This window comes from Narcine bancroftii, chromosome 7 (genome assembly GCF_036971445.1).
Source record: "Narcine bancroftii isolate sNarBan1 chromosome 7, sNarBan1.hap1, whole genome shotgun sequence".
Taxonomy (NCBI): Eukaryota; Metazoa; Chordata; class Chondrichthyes; order Torpediniformes; family Narcinidae; genus Narcine; species Narcine bancroftii.
The window spans coordinates 7,196,320-7,212,360 of NC_091475.1; the positions used below are offsets into that span (position 1 = coordinate 7,196,320).

The 16,041-nt window shown below is 39.6% G+C and overlaps 1 protein-coding gene and 1 long non-coding RNA gene across 2 annotated transcripts in view; one reads left to right on the forward strand and one right to left on the reverse strand.

Annotated features, from left to right (window-relative positions):
• The window catches only part of LOC138738466 (uncharacterized), a 57,082-nt gene that overhangs the window by 15,562 nt on the left and 25,479 nt on the right, over positions 1-16,041 (reverse strand). The window contains exon 2 of the long non-coding RNA XR_011341558.1: positions 194-369. This is a non-coding gene — a long non-coding RNA (uncharacterized lncRNA). The remainder of the gene's footprint in view (positions 1-193; positions 370-16,041) is intronic.
• The window catches only part of LOC138738464 (T-box transcription factor TBX19-like), a 29,477-nt gene continuing 24,291 nt past the window's right edge, over positions 10,856-16,041 (forward strand). The window contains exons 1-2 of the mRNA XM_069888726.1: positions 10,856-10,952; positions 12,045-12,523. Coding sequence (XP_069744827.1) covers positions 12,339-12,523 — 185 coding nt within the window. The 5' untranslated portion in view covers positions 10,856-10,952; positions 12,045-12,338. The remainder of the gene's footprint in view (positions 10,953-12,044; positions 12,524-16,041) is intronic.

The following is a 16,041-nucleotide window of genomic DNA, read 5'->3' on the forward strand; positions in this document are numbered from 1 at the left end:
CCTTGAGCGGAGCACTTCCCCTACCATGGTTTGGTGTGCGCGTGCTGAAGTTGTTAAGGGACAAGGGGGACACGCTAAACTTCCTTAAAATACAGTACAATGTTACTATCGATATGCTGTATTATTCGAGGACCAAGGAGTGTAAACTATGTAAGTGTGAGGAGTGGTCAGAAGTTAAGTTATCACATATTACCAGCAACCATGGAGTCAGTCGGGTGATGTTACTCAGTAGACCTTCAAGAATCAGCTTGGAGAAATTCTTGACTGGAGCAAATGTGGCACCAGATGGAAAATAATTGATCCATGTGACTCCCGGGCCATTGAATTTTCTCCCTTTACACTTCATTTTTTTCCTTTCCCAGGTGATTACTGTAGACAAAAAAAAAACTTTTTGAAAAGGTTTGCTCCCTGAAGAAAAATGGAAATTACAATAGACAACTTCAAGCAGAACACAAAGATAATTTCAGATTTGCTGTATCACGTAGGAAGTTGGAGATATATGAATTTTGATTGGATTTAGCATGTTTAATTGCATAATGATAGCATTGCATTGATTCTGCTGACCTAAAAATGTTTTGCTGCAGATTTTTGTTTGTACTCAGCATCTGATGCCTCTCACGTCAGGAGTCCAGTAATAGTCAGCCAGCACTGATGGATTCTAGTTCCCCTGATACTGCTTTTTCATGGCTGAAATGTCCTGGTGAATCCTTACACCATGTTGGTCACTGACTGCACCAAGATCGGCAGGGAAGACGTCCGAGTGTGAATGCAGAGAATGAGTTTTCAACGACATGTTGCACTTCGTGCTTTTGTACACTTGAAACATGTTAAAAAAAATGACAGGAAATCACAACATTAGGCTACATCTAAAAACACAGAACGTGATAGGAAAGTTTTAAGCTGATTTCCACGATTACCGTAGGAGCAATAAAATCCAAAAGTGTTCAGGAAGTGAAATCTTCGTTGTCTTTGCAGATTAGACAGATTGTTCCCAGTTGCTTTGCAAACAGACCAATAATGTGTCACCTTTTTGTTGGTCTGGATTCCTCCCCCAGCCAGCATTATTTCTGGAAGAAGGGATCAGGCCAAATCGTCGGTGATATTTTGGTTTTTTATGGACACTGAAAGATTGGCTGAGTTCCTCCAGCATTTGAGCTTGATTTTATGCATGAATGGAATCCTTCCTTGAAAGCATGTTGGCATGTATATATCAATCATTATAATCCTTTAGACAACATTACATCCAAACTAATGATTGCTTCTGAGTTTCTATGAATTGATATTATAATGCTGACGAATTGGTTTTGTGCAAAGTTACAACATCTAATACATGCCTTGAGACATTTGGAAATATCTTTTAAGTGCAATGCATCACTTTATTAATTATGAATAAATATGTATCATGAATTGTTGGTGAGCTGTATAAAGGCAATGTTTCAGAAGTTGCTTTTATTTTCCTTTTAAGGAAAGTTAATATACCTGTAAAAATGGCAGAAATTATATTAAATATTTAAAATATGATTAATATTAAATTGAACAATTTGAAAATTATGCTACACTACGGATGCAAAAAGGTATCTCTATCTGATCTTAATTGTGTTTTCAAACAGCAGGAAACAATGAACTGACACAATTCAGCTCGGGAAACTTATCATTTTGCAGATCTTACTCTGGCTGCGTCATTCTTCAAACTACTCCCAGCAGAACAAAGATTATGCATTAATATCAATGGCCTTAATAACCAGTTGGCATTAATATCGACTTCTCTGGCTTTCATTAAAGCCCCCTCCCTTCACTTCTTTTCCCCACCCCCCCCCCGGCCCCCACCGTTGCCTTCTTCTACCTCCGTCTCTCCTTTCCCTGTCTCCTTTTGCAAGACATGATAAATTCTCCCTTCTCCCCCTATCCTATCCAATTATCACCGTCTGTTGGTCTGGATTCCTCCCCTGGCCAGCGCCATCTGAATTCTGAGATTTCCGGCTCATTCTGCTTATTCCTTTAAGAAGGGCTCAGGGCCAAAATGTCAGCAATATATTTGACGTGATTTTATGCATGAATGGAATCCTTCCTTGAAAGCATGTCAGTATGTATATATCAATCATTATAATCCTTTAGACAACGTTACATCCAAACTAATGATTCCTTCTGAGTTTTAACCTGTTGTGACTATCAACTATTTGACTCATTATTTTACATGAATTGTGCTAACAACCACATATTTATTCAGAAAAATATTTTGTAATCGTTTACTTTTGTTCATGAGCTTCATTTGTCCTGTCCTGTATCTTTTGCAGTTTCATTTTCCAGCATTTGTATGTCATTAAAATTAAACAGCATATTGAAAACAACTGGCACAATTCCCGAGTACAGGATTTGAATCCTATCACACACTCCCTGTGTACTCCCGGTACTGCTTCAACTCCAAAATGGAGACAGTGAGTTACACCATTAGGCCGTATTGATGAGGGCATCAACATATAGTTGTGTACACACTTCGAGAAAAATATGAGAATATCTCCCCATTGTGCAATGCATGTCAGACTCTGATCCCATATATATATATATATCATGTTATATGGAGAGCTCTCCACTGGCCACCGTGACAGAGGTGCACCAAAGAAAAGGTACAAGGACTGCCTAAAGAAATCTCTTGGTGCCTGCCACATTGACCACCGCCAGTGGGCTGATATCGCCTCAAACCGTGCATCTTGGTGCCTCACAGTTTGGCGGGCAGCAACCTCCTTTGAAGAAGACCGCAGAGCCCACCTCACTGACAAAAGGCAAAGGAGGAAAAACCCAACACCCAACCCCAACCAACCAATTTTCCCCTGCAACCGCTGCAACCGTGTCTGCCTGTCCCGCATCGGACTTGTCAGCTACAATCGAGCCTGCAGCTGACGTGGACTTTTACCCCCTCCATAAATCTTCGTCCGCGAAGCCAAGCCAAAGAAAAGAAAAGAATATTTATATATATATATATATATATATGGGTTTAGGTTTATAATATATATTATAAACCTAAAAAGACTTTGTAGGTTTGAAACAGAGAAGCACACACAAAGACACTGCCATTTTGAAACCCACACAGAGACTCTCTCAAGTAGATGTAAGAAGCTTATTATTGTTTAGTTCAGAGTCATAAAACTGGAGTTGATTGTTCTATTGGAAACCTGTTTGCTCAAAATGGGGGTATTTGACCGAGGTATTTAAAATTATGAGGGGGATTGATAGAGTAGATGCGAATAGGCTCTTCCCCATGAGGGTAGGAGAGATTGGAACGAGGGGTCATAAGTTAAGGGTTAGGGGGAAAAAGTTTAGAAGTAACATGAGAGGGGGCTTCTTCACTCAGAGAGCGGTGGCTGAGTGGAATGACCTTCCAGAAGAGGTGGTTGCAGCAGGGTCAATGTTGTCATTTAACATGGATGTGAGGGGATTGGAGGGTCATGGACAGGGTGATTCTAGTGGAGTTCACTTAAATCGGTGTGGACTAGAAGGGCCGATATGGCCTGTTTCTACACTGTAATGGTTATATGGTTACACCCAGATTGATCAGAAACACGGTAATGCTTTCCAGTGAAGATGATGCTGTAGAGTTTGATTTAAAAGTGACGGGTCCGTGACAGTCCACAGCGTAAAATAGGTTGTAGTGACCTGGCAAAGGATTTGTCATTATCTCAAAAAGAGTTTATAGAGAGGCAGAACAGAAATCCTAATCTTACTGAAGTGAGAGATAAGGCTCTCTCTGATGATAAAATTAAGGAAGTGCCAGCTGGATATTATTTCAAGGAAGGTGTGTTGATGAGCAAATGGAGATCACCTGATAGCCCTGCTAATGAAGAATGGGAAATTGTAGGTCCTAAAGTCTATAGGGATTACATTTTAACCTTGGTCCATGGTGAACCTTTAGGTGGTCATCTTTGGGAAAAGAAAACTATCTATAAGATCATGAAACAATTTTATTGGCCTAGTCTGAGAAAAGATGTTGGGACATTTTGTCGGACCTGTCACATCGGTCAGGTTGTGGGGAAATCTAATCTGGGTCCCACTGTTGCTCCTTTAAATCCCATTCCTGCTTTTAGTGATCCTTTCTCTAGTTATTCTGGATTGTGTTGGCTTGTTGTCCAAGACAAAAAACTGGAAATCAGTATTTACTGATTGTCATGTGTACAGCCTCCAGGTTTTCAGAAGCAATACCTCTTACAAATATTACATCTAAAACTCTGTCAAGTACTCTTATGAAATGTTTCACTTTGTTTGGTCTGCCTAAAGAGATCCAATCAGACCAGGGGAGTAATTTTATGGCAGGACTGTTTCAGCAGATAGTTTATCATTTTAGAGCTAAACAGATCTCGGCATTTGCTTATCAACCAGAATCTCAGGGGGATTTGAAGAGATTCCATTTGATCCTAAAAACCATGAAGAGGACCGATTGTTGTGACAATGAGAACGATTGACATGAAGGTGTCCATTTGCTCTTGTTTACAATAAAAGGGTTTGTATATGAATCATTTCATTTTAGTCTTTTTGAGCTGGTATTTGGAAATCAAGTTAGAGAACCTTTAATCTTGTTGAAGGATCAATGGGTTAATAAGAATGTGCACTTGAATTTATTAGATTATATTTCAAAATTTGCAGAAAGTCTGTAAAATAGCTGAAGACAATTTGAAAACAGCTCAAGATAAAATGAAAGTCTGGTATGATTTAAATAAAAGCAAGAGAGGGAATTTTTAAACCGGGGATAAAGTATTAATTCAGTTCTCCACCCATTCTAATCCTCTTAGGGCAAAATTTTCAGGACTGTATGAGATAGAATCCAAGGTAAATGAAGTCAACTGATTGGGGATGTAAAACACAAAGTTGCTACGTCAACATGTTAAAACATTATTTTGAGAATTTGGATGTTAGCAAGAAGCAGCCTTAGTTATTAATTGACTCTTGTGAGGTAACTTCGAAGAAAACATTGTTCCCGTTCGTCTGTCTAATTTGAATAGTTGCAGAATTTTGATGATATGTTGGCTCATTTGCAGTCCGAGGAAAAGGAACAAATGAAACAGCTAATTTTAAAATTTAGGAACTTGTTTCCAGATGTGCCTCAGAGAACTTCAATGGTTTGTCATGATGTTGAGGTTGGACATGCTAAACCTATCAAACAGCATCTCTATTGAACGAATGTTGAAAAATGTAAAGTGGAAGATCAAGAGATTGAATATAAGTTAAAGAATGATATTATTAGATGTTCTACCTCAGGTTGGATTTCACCTTGTGTCCTGGTGCCTAAACTAGATAGGACAGTTAGATTTTGGACTGGTTATAGAAAAGTTAATCCGATAACAGAGACAGATGCTTATCCTTTCCCTAGGGCAAATGATTGTGTGGACAAGGTTGGAAAGGCTAAGTTTCTTATGAAGATGGACTTCTTACAGGTTACTGGTGTGTTTCCTTAACAGAGAGAGGCAGGGAAATGTGTGCATTCGTAACACTGTCAGGTTTATATGAATACATTGTTGTATCATTTGGAATGAAGAAAGCTCCAGGAACATTCCAAAGAATGATCGATTCTGTGATCCACGATTTGGAGCTTACAGATGCTTATATTGATGATTTGGTTACTAGGAATGACACCTGGGAAGCAGATACGTTTGCATTAGAGAAATTGTTCAACAAACTTTCAGAAGCAAATCTTACTGTTAATTTAGCTAAAAGCAAATTTTGCCATGCTACTGTTACATACCTTGGTTATGTTGTTCATCAAGGAAAAGTGATGCCTGTTCAGGCTAAAGTTCAGATGATTTCTGAGTTTCCAATTCCTTCAGTTAAGGAAGCTGTTAGGGGATTTTTAAGAATGGTAGGGTATTATAGAAATTTCTGGAAAAGGTTTGCTGATGTAGCCCTTCCTTTGACTAACCTCCTGAAAAAGGGTGAAAAGTTTATTTGGACAATCATTTGACAGGAAGAATTCAACAAAATGAAAGCCATTTTATGTCACAAGCCAGTTCTTATGTCACCTGTCTTTGAAAAGCCATTTTCTTTAGCAGTCGCTACTGTAATGAAGCTACAGGAGTTGTGCTGTTGCAAAAGAATGATTGTGATGACATTGACCATCCAGTGGCTTACATATCTAAGAAATTCAATAAACATCAAAAGAATGATTTTACGATTGAAAAATAATTATTGTCCTCTGTATGATCTATGCAGCATTTCAAGGTTTACATTTGCAATGCTTGGGGACTGATTGGTGTTTACACTGGTCATAATCCTTTAGTGTTTTTGAGGAAAATTAAAAAATAAAAATAGATGATTGTTAAATTAGAGTTTAACTTTGCAAGAATATGATTTAATGTTAACTCACATGAAAGGCAAGGATAATGCAATTGCTGATTGTCTTTCAAGATGTTGAATTTGCAATGTTGAAAAAAATGTTATTGTATAACCTTAGAATGTAAAATCTACAGGAAAAATTGTAGATTGCAGATTAAAAATTTGTTCTTAAAAAGCTCAACATTTTCATTAGGAGGTGTTACAGAATTATGCTAATATTAATCTTTAGATTTATTATATGTATTTTTTTTAAATAAAAAGACTATGTAGGTTGGAAACAGGGAAACACACACAAAGACACACACAACACCATTTTGAACCTGACACAGTAGAAATAGAAAACTTATCATTGTTCAGTTCAGTCATAAAATTGGAGTCGATTGTTCTGTTAAAAACCTTTTTGCTCAAAACAAAACTTATCTGCTACTTCGGAGCAGTAAGAAGTTTGGTTATTGTTCTCCATTGAAAAACCTGAGACAATGTATGTTTGCTATAGACACCTGTATAAATAAGCTAGATGCCATCTGCCATGACTCATACATTTGAAGAAATGATACTTTAAATAGAACCAGTGGTGATGTCATGTCATGTGATTGTGACACTTCAAGAAAGCATCTTTATGATTATGATTCAGTTTCATCTGAAGTCAGAGATTCAGTAACCTACAGTGAGAAAGGTGCTGTTGTGTTCTCCCATGTCAGGGAAGGATCACAGAATCGGTGGCTTCGAAGAAAAGGACCAATTTGACTGTCTCTCTTGGTCAAGAGAGAGCAGTACTACTGTGGTCATTGTAATGCCACTTTGTTTAACCCTTGCCTGGGTTTGTCAAATCATTGTGTAAATCACAAGTTCTAAGAAATTCAATAAACATCAAAAAAATGATTCAGCAATTGAAAAAGAATTATTGTCCTCTGTGTAAACCTCCACACAAGAGAGGTGAATTGTGAAAAATCATTCATAAGAAGAAACATTTCTCTGAAAGCAACTCTACAATAATTTGTGAGTTTTGAGAACTCTGATGACTTGCTGCCTTACCTACTCCATAATTACTTTTGAACAACAGTTTAAAGACACTGAAATTCAGATTTGTAAGACTGAACTTTGAAATTGACTTTTCAGAATTGTGCATGACTGTAATGGTTTGGGATCTTCCCCCCCCCCCCCCCACACACACACATTTGTGCATGGTGGGGTGAAATTTAGAGTTAAGAAACAAATGATATATTTTTAATAGTTATTAATAAAAATTATTGTTTTGAAGATGCAATTGTCTTAGTGAATTTGTATTGCTGCTGCTCTAGGTCATAACACTCTGAAGTTGCAATTGGACTAGAGTCAAGACATCCTAAGATGCTGTTCCTTAATTTGGTCTTTGTTGGAAGAGGACAGGAGGCCAACTACAGAAAGGTCAAAATGGGAGTTGGATGGAGCAATGAGGTGACACTCAATTGGAAGAAACGCACTACATCCTGAGTGAAGCTGCACTTGATTTTCACTTCATATTTAGTATATTGCATTCAGAGCTCGAGACAGGGCTTTCTACATCGCAGAAATCAAGTATATGTGTCTGGGTGTGTGTTTGTGAGATAGTCAAGAGTATGGTTTCCATCTGTTGTTGATTCTAACCTAATCTAACATAACCTAACCTATCCTAATCAAAAATTACCTGACCTAATCCAACCTAATTTCACCTAATCTAACCTAACCAAACCTGAGCCAACATAATTTAATCGCTGAAGGGAGGTTTTACACAATTTATCTCATTGAGAAAGGTGATTGAGGAAAATATCTGCAATCTAATATTGCATTAAACCTGACAGAATATTACTTTCCAAATTCCTGGGACAAACATTTGTCTTATTTGAAGGATGGCCAGATAAATTACACGTTATTTAAATGCTCCTTTTTGTATCTGTTTGTCAATAGTCAATAGTACCCTGAAACAAAATCACATACAAATTAGAAAGCAAATATCCAGAAAAAAAACATAGCTTGTATCTTTAACTTTAGCTGAACCATGTGTGTGGAATATAATCTCTTGTATTAATGCAAACCAATCTGAGAATGAAATAGGATGATAAAAATGTTGACATATTTCATTTGTATAGTTGTAAAAAGCTGAACTCCAAACGGGCCAATCAATGGATTATACTCAATGGAGATTTTTTAAGAAGAATTTTAAATCCCATCCATTTTGTCTGATCATCTGTGGTTCAATGCAATGGAACTCGTTCAATCTTTTCTTTGTGGCCCACAGCGTACACTGAATGCTGAATATTGTGAGAACAAATCAAGGTTTTTCACAAACAAGTAATATCGAAGACACTTTTCGAGGACTCAGGTTTTATATAAAACATTACTTATTATTTTAAACGGTGCAGATATTGCAATAATGGTTAAAATCTGCAATAAAAGCAATAGAGAAGTGTCCCAAGACAAATCAGAATGTTTGATGAAAGTAACCTGTAACCGAATAAATCAATCCAACATGTATGTATCTCTATAAAATTCTATCTCTATGTCTATATGTGATTGCCTTGAGTGTGTGTGCACCTTAGTCCAGAGAAATGCTGTCACGCCTAGTTGTAAATGTACAGTCAGGTGGTAATCAACTTGAACTTGAATTATCCCTTTAATTATTAAATATTATCTGTTTACCCTGAAAATATTTCTTTCAAGAGATCTGCAAATAATAATTATTTCAAATCTCGAACCATAACGTCCGTGGGTAGCAGAGGCCAGACCCAAGAAAATCCATTGAGCTGCAAACGCTGGGTTTGTCATTTATTGTTTGACAGGTTAGTTTTAATGCATCGTAGAAAGAAAATATTTTGAAGATTTGTGGATTAGGGATCAAATCAAAATGATTCCCTATCAAGCACAGGCTCTCAAGTAAAATCTCTGTAATATCTGTTACTCCCCACTGCGGGTCACCTATTCATCACCCTTTTAACGGGCAACTTTACAACTTTTGCGGACACGATGCATTCGAGGAACTTTAAAGTAATATCGCTGAGAGTCCGATCTAGTTTGATGGGGCGGTGACCATGCATTTGTATCTCCAGCTCTAGATACTCAATATCTGCTGATCTGTCTTCTCATACACCCCCTGCACCCTCTTATTCTGTTTCTACATTGCGAGAAACGAGAACAACCAGGTAAAATGTCTTCAAGAGCAGAAGGCGAGATACAGGGTTGATTCATGAATAAATGCTTTCCCTTTTCTCGCCCACTTTCGACAATAATTTGCAAGTCGCTTGTGAACACGAGGATAGGGATTTTTCTTTAAAAGAAAAAGCATATCAAACCTTCCTTGTGCATGATTGGGCGCGAAATGTGGAGTAAAACATTGAAACACGTTTCCCCAGCACGTTATCAGAACACGAAGCCGAAAGAGATAAGGCGTCTGTCTCCTGCTGCACCTAATGCTTTAATATTCTGATGAAGGGTTATCGATTTAAACCTGATTCTCTCTCTCTCGCTCTGTAACACTATAGAAGTGCTCTCTCTCTCTCTCACACACTCCCTCTCTCTCTCTCTTCCTCTCTCTCTCTCTATCTCTCTCACTCTCATTCTCTCTCTCACTCCCCCTCTCTCTCACTCACTCTCTCTCTATCTCTCACTCCCCCCCTCTCTCTCTCTCTCTCACTCTCACTCCCTCTCTCTCACTCCCCCTCTCTCTCTCTCACTCCGTCTCTCTCACTCCCCCTCTCTCTCACTCCCTCTCTCTCTCTCCCTCTCTCCCCCTCTCTCTCTCTCACTCCCTCTCTCTCACTCTCTCTCTCACTCCCTCTCTCTCTCACTCTCACTTTCTCCCTTGCTCTCACTCTCACTTTCTCCCTTGCTCTCACTCTCACTCCCACTCTCTCACTCCCCCTCTCTCTCTATCTCTCTCTCTCTCACTCCTTCTCTCTCTCCCCCTTCTCTCTCTCACACTCTCTCCCTCTCTCTCTCTCTCTCCCCCATAGAAGCTCGCCGACTTAACGAGTATTTGCGGTGTTATTTGAAATTAATGTCAACGTTTCTACTTTTGCGTTACTTCCCAGAGATAAATTACTCCTGCAAAAAAAAGGCCGATTTTTAGGGAAAATAAATCCCATTTCATGTGTTCTTGCTATAATCTCCTCGCTTTGCGCGGTGGGGGGGGGGGGGGGGGGGGGGGACAAATACTCGGGCGGGGCAGGGTTGGGAAAGGTGACCCGGAGAGGAAGAACGAGGCTGAAAATGAACAGAAAATGAGAAGTGGTCGCTCTGCATTGGATGGAATCGCCGTCTGAAGTCGGGCCCCGTGCGCGACACCAACTATAGTTTCATCTTGAGCGCCGGTAAATGATTGACTCGAACATGTCCCAATGTTACACTTTACAGCGTTGAGGGGGAAAGTTCCCGCGTGTTTTGCATGTGGTCACTTTATTCATGTTAGCGCCGGAGTTCAACCTGTTCCCCCCCCCCCCCCCAAAAAAAAAAGAGGCTGGACAAGATCAAATAAAATCTTTCGGTGAGTTGAACTTCGTCCACTCGAAAAACAACACCGGCATTTCCCAGGGCTCATCCTGGTGAGAACAGAGCTCAGAGAATAATGGCCCAGACCTCACTATATGTAGGAACATAAAGCGAGTCTCAATATTGATCAGGTCAGTCAATGAAGATGTCTTAAGGTTGCTTTTTAAAGGGGGGTCGAGGGGTAGGAGCTGGGAGGTTGGGAAGGATTAAACTGATGTGCAACAGACTCAGACAAGTTGGCACAACAGTGTGTCAAACACACTGAAATGCTGGAGGAACTCCACATTAATTTTAAGAAGTCAAAACACGAAAATCATTTCTGCAGGTTGAAGTCAAGACACAAAATGCTGGAGAAACCCAGCAGGTCAAAGATAAAAATACTTCACCGGCGTTTCGGGCTTGAGCCCTTCATCTGCTTAAGTTTAACGCGAGAGAGACAACTTTTTGCGTCTTTCTGACACAACCAGAGTCTTCCTCATCTGTTCACGTTTGCCTTGGAGGATTAGCAGACAGGATTTCGACTCATCTTTATTTCAGCGGTTGAAACGACGAGCATCAATCTTGGCGAAGGGAAGTTCGGGGAACATTCATGAATCAAAGACTGGGAGTCATCGATTCCCTGATAATATGGGGATTGCCAGTTGCTATGGTTCTTGGTATTTCTTCCCATTAAGCATGGAAGTTAAGCTGCCGTTTGTTTGTGACAATATTTCCAAGGATCTTTATGACGCCCCCCCCCCACCTCCAAATCGTTATTAATTCACTTGAATTGGAAGGGGGCGAATAAAGGTTTGATATTCTGAACCGTCCTTTGTAAATTGTTCTTGATTTGGAGCCTAGGTACTACTAGAAAATAACATGTATAATTATTTTCCCCTCTTGAAGAGAGAATGATCATGTCGTTAGTGATAAAGCAAATAAAAAGCTCGTTCTGTTGAGGTGTGATTGAAAATTAGGGACCTTATTCTTTTCCAGTTTATCTGTGATGTACAAAAATCCCAGGAAGATTTCATACAGTCGAATATTAGATGTTTAAAAGTTTATGAGCTAAAATTCAAATGATTAAATGTCTGCAAAGGCTTTATTCCTCATTTCCAGGCATATTAAATGTAACCTATATTTACTTTCGAAGATTTGTCTTCTCTGAGAAAATATGCAACATTATTTGATATAATTTCTGCGCAGTTTGACATTCTTATCATCGTCTCATAATCTATCTGCAGGTTATTAAACTGAACGAGCGTCCAGTTCGAGAAGAGATTGTCAATCCTGTTGGGGAATGGGGGCGTCAGTTCATTCCACGGGCAACAACTGCTGGACAGCAGCGGTGACCAACGCAATAAACTGGAACATTTTTGACCAGCGATTCCCCCCCCCCCCCCCACCAAGGCAACCAACCCAATAGCAAGTCGGGCGAAAGTCATGTGACAGGCGAACTCATTTGTGCAACGATGAGTTTTGAACATCACCCTCAATGACCAGTTCCCTTGAAGTTCGAGGAACTTGGACGGATTGAGATGAACGACGCTGAGGGGAAGAGCCGTGTGGCTCGTTTGCTCCTCGCTGTCGAGGGCGCCCTGGGGACGGGCAGTGAGAAAGGAGATCCCACCGAAAAGCAATTGAAAGTGGTCCTGGAAGATGCAAATCTTTGGCAGAAGTTCAAAGCAGTCACTAACGAAATGATTGTCACGAAGAATGGAAGGTTAGTTAAAACAACTTGGGAAGAAGCTAACTAAAGACGGAATGATTGCATACACAAATAGATTCCTGAGATCATTATCATTCAGGAACTTTGACTGGAAGAAGGTAAATTCAGTCACATTGTGTGGCTATTAGTTATTCAAAAGAATTGGCTAAGTTCCACCATGGATGTCTCCTCAAATATTTCGTTTCGTTCCGCGTGCATTCTATAATATTCTATATTGCTCAAATGATCTTGTCAATAGAAAACTTGTGAATGAAACGGCTTCTTAAGCATTTTTTCTGCCCTTCAAAACAAGAAAAGTTGCAAAGATCAAGAAAGTTTCCACCAGCTTTCTGATTTCTTGCCACAGGACAGACATGACCTCACATACAACCCTGAGATTCCTTTTTCCTGCGGGGCGCGGCAGAATTACCACTGATTAGTCGTGTAGCACAAAATAAACCTGTTCAAAACTAGAAACTGACAACGCGTGCAAACAAACGGTCTGTGCAATACGGAGAGAACAGAGAAAGCCCAATGAAGTGCACGAGTAACATGAGTCTCTGGATTTGTTGAGAACCCGGGCGGGGGGGGGGGAATGGTTCCAGTTTCTGCTTTTCTCTTCTTGCGGTTTCTATGTGTTTCCATTTCTAAGATGAATTTATTTTTTAAAATTACATTTGAATTATTCCTTTGATTTACTTTTGAAACCGGGAGGAATAAAGAGTGTGGAAGTTGTGTACTCCTACTCTGGGTAGCAGCCAAGGACTGGATAAGGGTAGAAGTTTTCAAAATTTATATTGAATTGGGAAAATCTACTATTGCGTAAAATGTGGAAAGTGTCCCAAACATGATACATTATATACCCCTGGGGCAATCCCTCCTGGGAAGGGGAGGGGGGTGGGATTCGGGTCCCATACCGTAAAAGGTTTTTTTTTAAAGAAACAAACTCGGATCTCTTTATAAAGCTTCAGGACTTTATAAAGGGACCCGACCCGAAAAGTTGACCGAACATTTCTCTTTCTGGATGCTGCCTGGCCCGCTGAGTTTCACGGCGTGTTCAGCATTCCCTTGTTCCTCGGGTCCAGGTAATTAGTGCTACCAGGAGACGTGGAAAGAAACCAGGCAGCAAGGAATCGAGGGATCAAAGTTGAAATTTGAAAATGAATGTGGTCTGGAAATGAATGAGGCGTGGGCGGGTCTGCCTTCCTTGCGCTGCTTTCCTGGAGGTCAGATACTGTCCCGGCTCTTGCTCGGTTCCAAAGGCCGGCGTGAGGAGTTTCAATCTTCGTTCAAACGGTAAGTTTTGAACAAAATTTCATATAATTCTTTAAGGTTTCAATTACTCTTTAAGAAAAGTTAAATGTATTTGAGTTAATGTTAGATGCGTCTGATTATCAGAAATATTTAAACCCCAGCCAATTGTCAAAGACAGCGGGGTCAGGGACTTGTTGCCTGAGGCTCGGCTCTCTGTGCCCACTGGAGAAACTCGGAGGCCAATGTTGGGTCGAGTACGATCTGACCTAATTGTTTTTATCAACATTTGCAGTCCATGTCAGGAACTTGAAAGCTTATTATTGATCTGATAGAAAAATATATGAAATTCAGGGAATGGTCGAAGGCAGGAACCACCCTCTCTCTCTCTCTCCCACCCCCCATCTTCATCCCCCTATCTCCTTTCTCCAGCTTTCTCTCTTCTCTTTTCCCCTTTCCTCTCCTGTCAAGTGCTCTCTCTCTCTTCCATTTTCCCTCTGTCTCCTTTCACAGAGCCAAAATCAATTTTCATCTCTCCTCTTATCATATCCAATTGACGCCTTTTGTTGGTCTGGACTCCTCCCCCGGCCAGTCCTCCCCCTTTGCCAGTTTTCATCCGGTTGCTTGCCTGCTTTTTACTCATGAAGAAGGGCTCAGACCCAAAATGTTGGCAATATGGACACTCGATACCAACTGAGTTCCCTCCAGCATTTGTGTTCTTAACACTAAATGGCAGCAAGTGGCCAGTAGTGTCCAACAAAGACCAATTAAATAAATCACTTTATAAATGACATAAAGTGACAGATTCAGGTTTGTTCACAACACATTGTAAATGGCAAAACTTTTAGATGGTCTATAATCTTCTTCATAGATTGGACAAATCAAATTGTCAAAATTAATCTTAATTCCGGACAGAGTTTTTTTTTAGAACAACACATTATGGAACTACCAGGCTGGCAAATGTAAAATCATCCCTCTGTGGGCCTAAAGAGGTCAGACCCTGGCATTTTATAAATGGTGAAAAGCTGGAAGTGTCGCTAGATCATTGACAAGTCGTGCTGTGTTGGAGGGCAGCGATCTAGGATGGGAATTGACTCTTAGAGTTGAACTTGTGGCAGTAAGTAAGTTTAGTGGCACGATAAGAATGCCAGGGCACCTGTCTCTTTATACTTTTGCACAACGCATCCTTACAGAGTGGGTTGCATAACCATCCCAGTGGATCTCAACCTTTTTTTCCATTCACATGCCACCTTAAGTAATCCCTTATTACCACAGAGCACCAACACATCCTTTGTCATGTGGGGGAGGGGAAAAACGTTAGGAACCATTGATCCTAGCTCTTTGGAAGCAAACAGTTGACGACTCAAATTGTAGATGTCAGGAGATAAGATCCAATCATAAATTCAACTATTCCTGCTTCGCGTCCTACATTCTTGAACAGAATCTTTGAATTACCTGTTTTTTTTTTAAAAAAGCTTGATTCAACCAAATCTAGCAAATGGGAGAATGTGGTATGAAATCGGGTGGTTACTTCACTGAGGTGGAAGTATCAAGGAAGTGAAAGTACCAGTCAGAAATCTGACAGCAAAAAAAAACCTACAACCAACCCAGTGAACTGAAGAACTAGAAAGTGTCACAGTGAGGCATGCTGAATCAATGTTTTATTCTTTCTTTTCAATCTTTTAATTAACATTTCGTAATGTACACAGCATAAGGAGAATAGAAATAACACAATCAAAATGGGATGTCCAAGTCTACATAGTAAGAGTGTCATATAAATTCCAGAGTGAAAATGTGTCCTATTAGAAATAATTCTCATATATATAAAAACCCAACTAATCTATAAAAGAAAACAGGAAAATAAAATAAAAAAAAAAATCAACTGAGCAGCCTATCCCCAGGATCTGTTGAATAGTTTAAAACATAGCTCCGGTCCACACCTACAAATAACAAAGATGTCTGGAAAAGAAAAATTAATTCATAGAATAACACCAGTTATATTCCATGAAAATAATCAATAAATGGTTTCCATGTTTCTTCAAATTTAGTTGTTGTGTCTAAAGTACAACTTCTGATTTTTTTTCTCTAGATTTAAGAAAGACATAACATGAGAAAGCCATTGACCTGGAAAGGAATTGAATCCCTTGCAGGAAAAGAAAGCCTAACATAATAACTGTAGCAGATCATAGAAACCTGAAGTATATTTTTAAGATGTTGGAAAAGCTTGCAGTGCAGGTGGAGTCGATGAATTCTGAGATCTAGTCGCACAATTTGCAGCATGT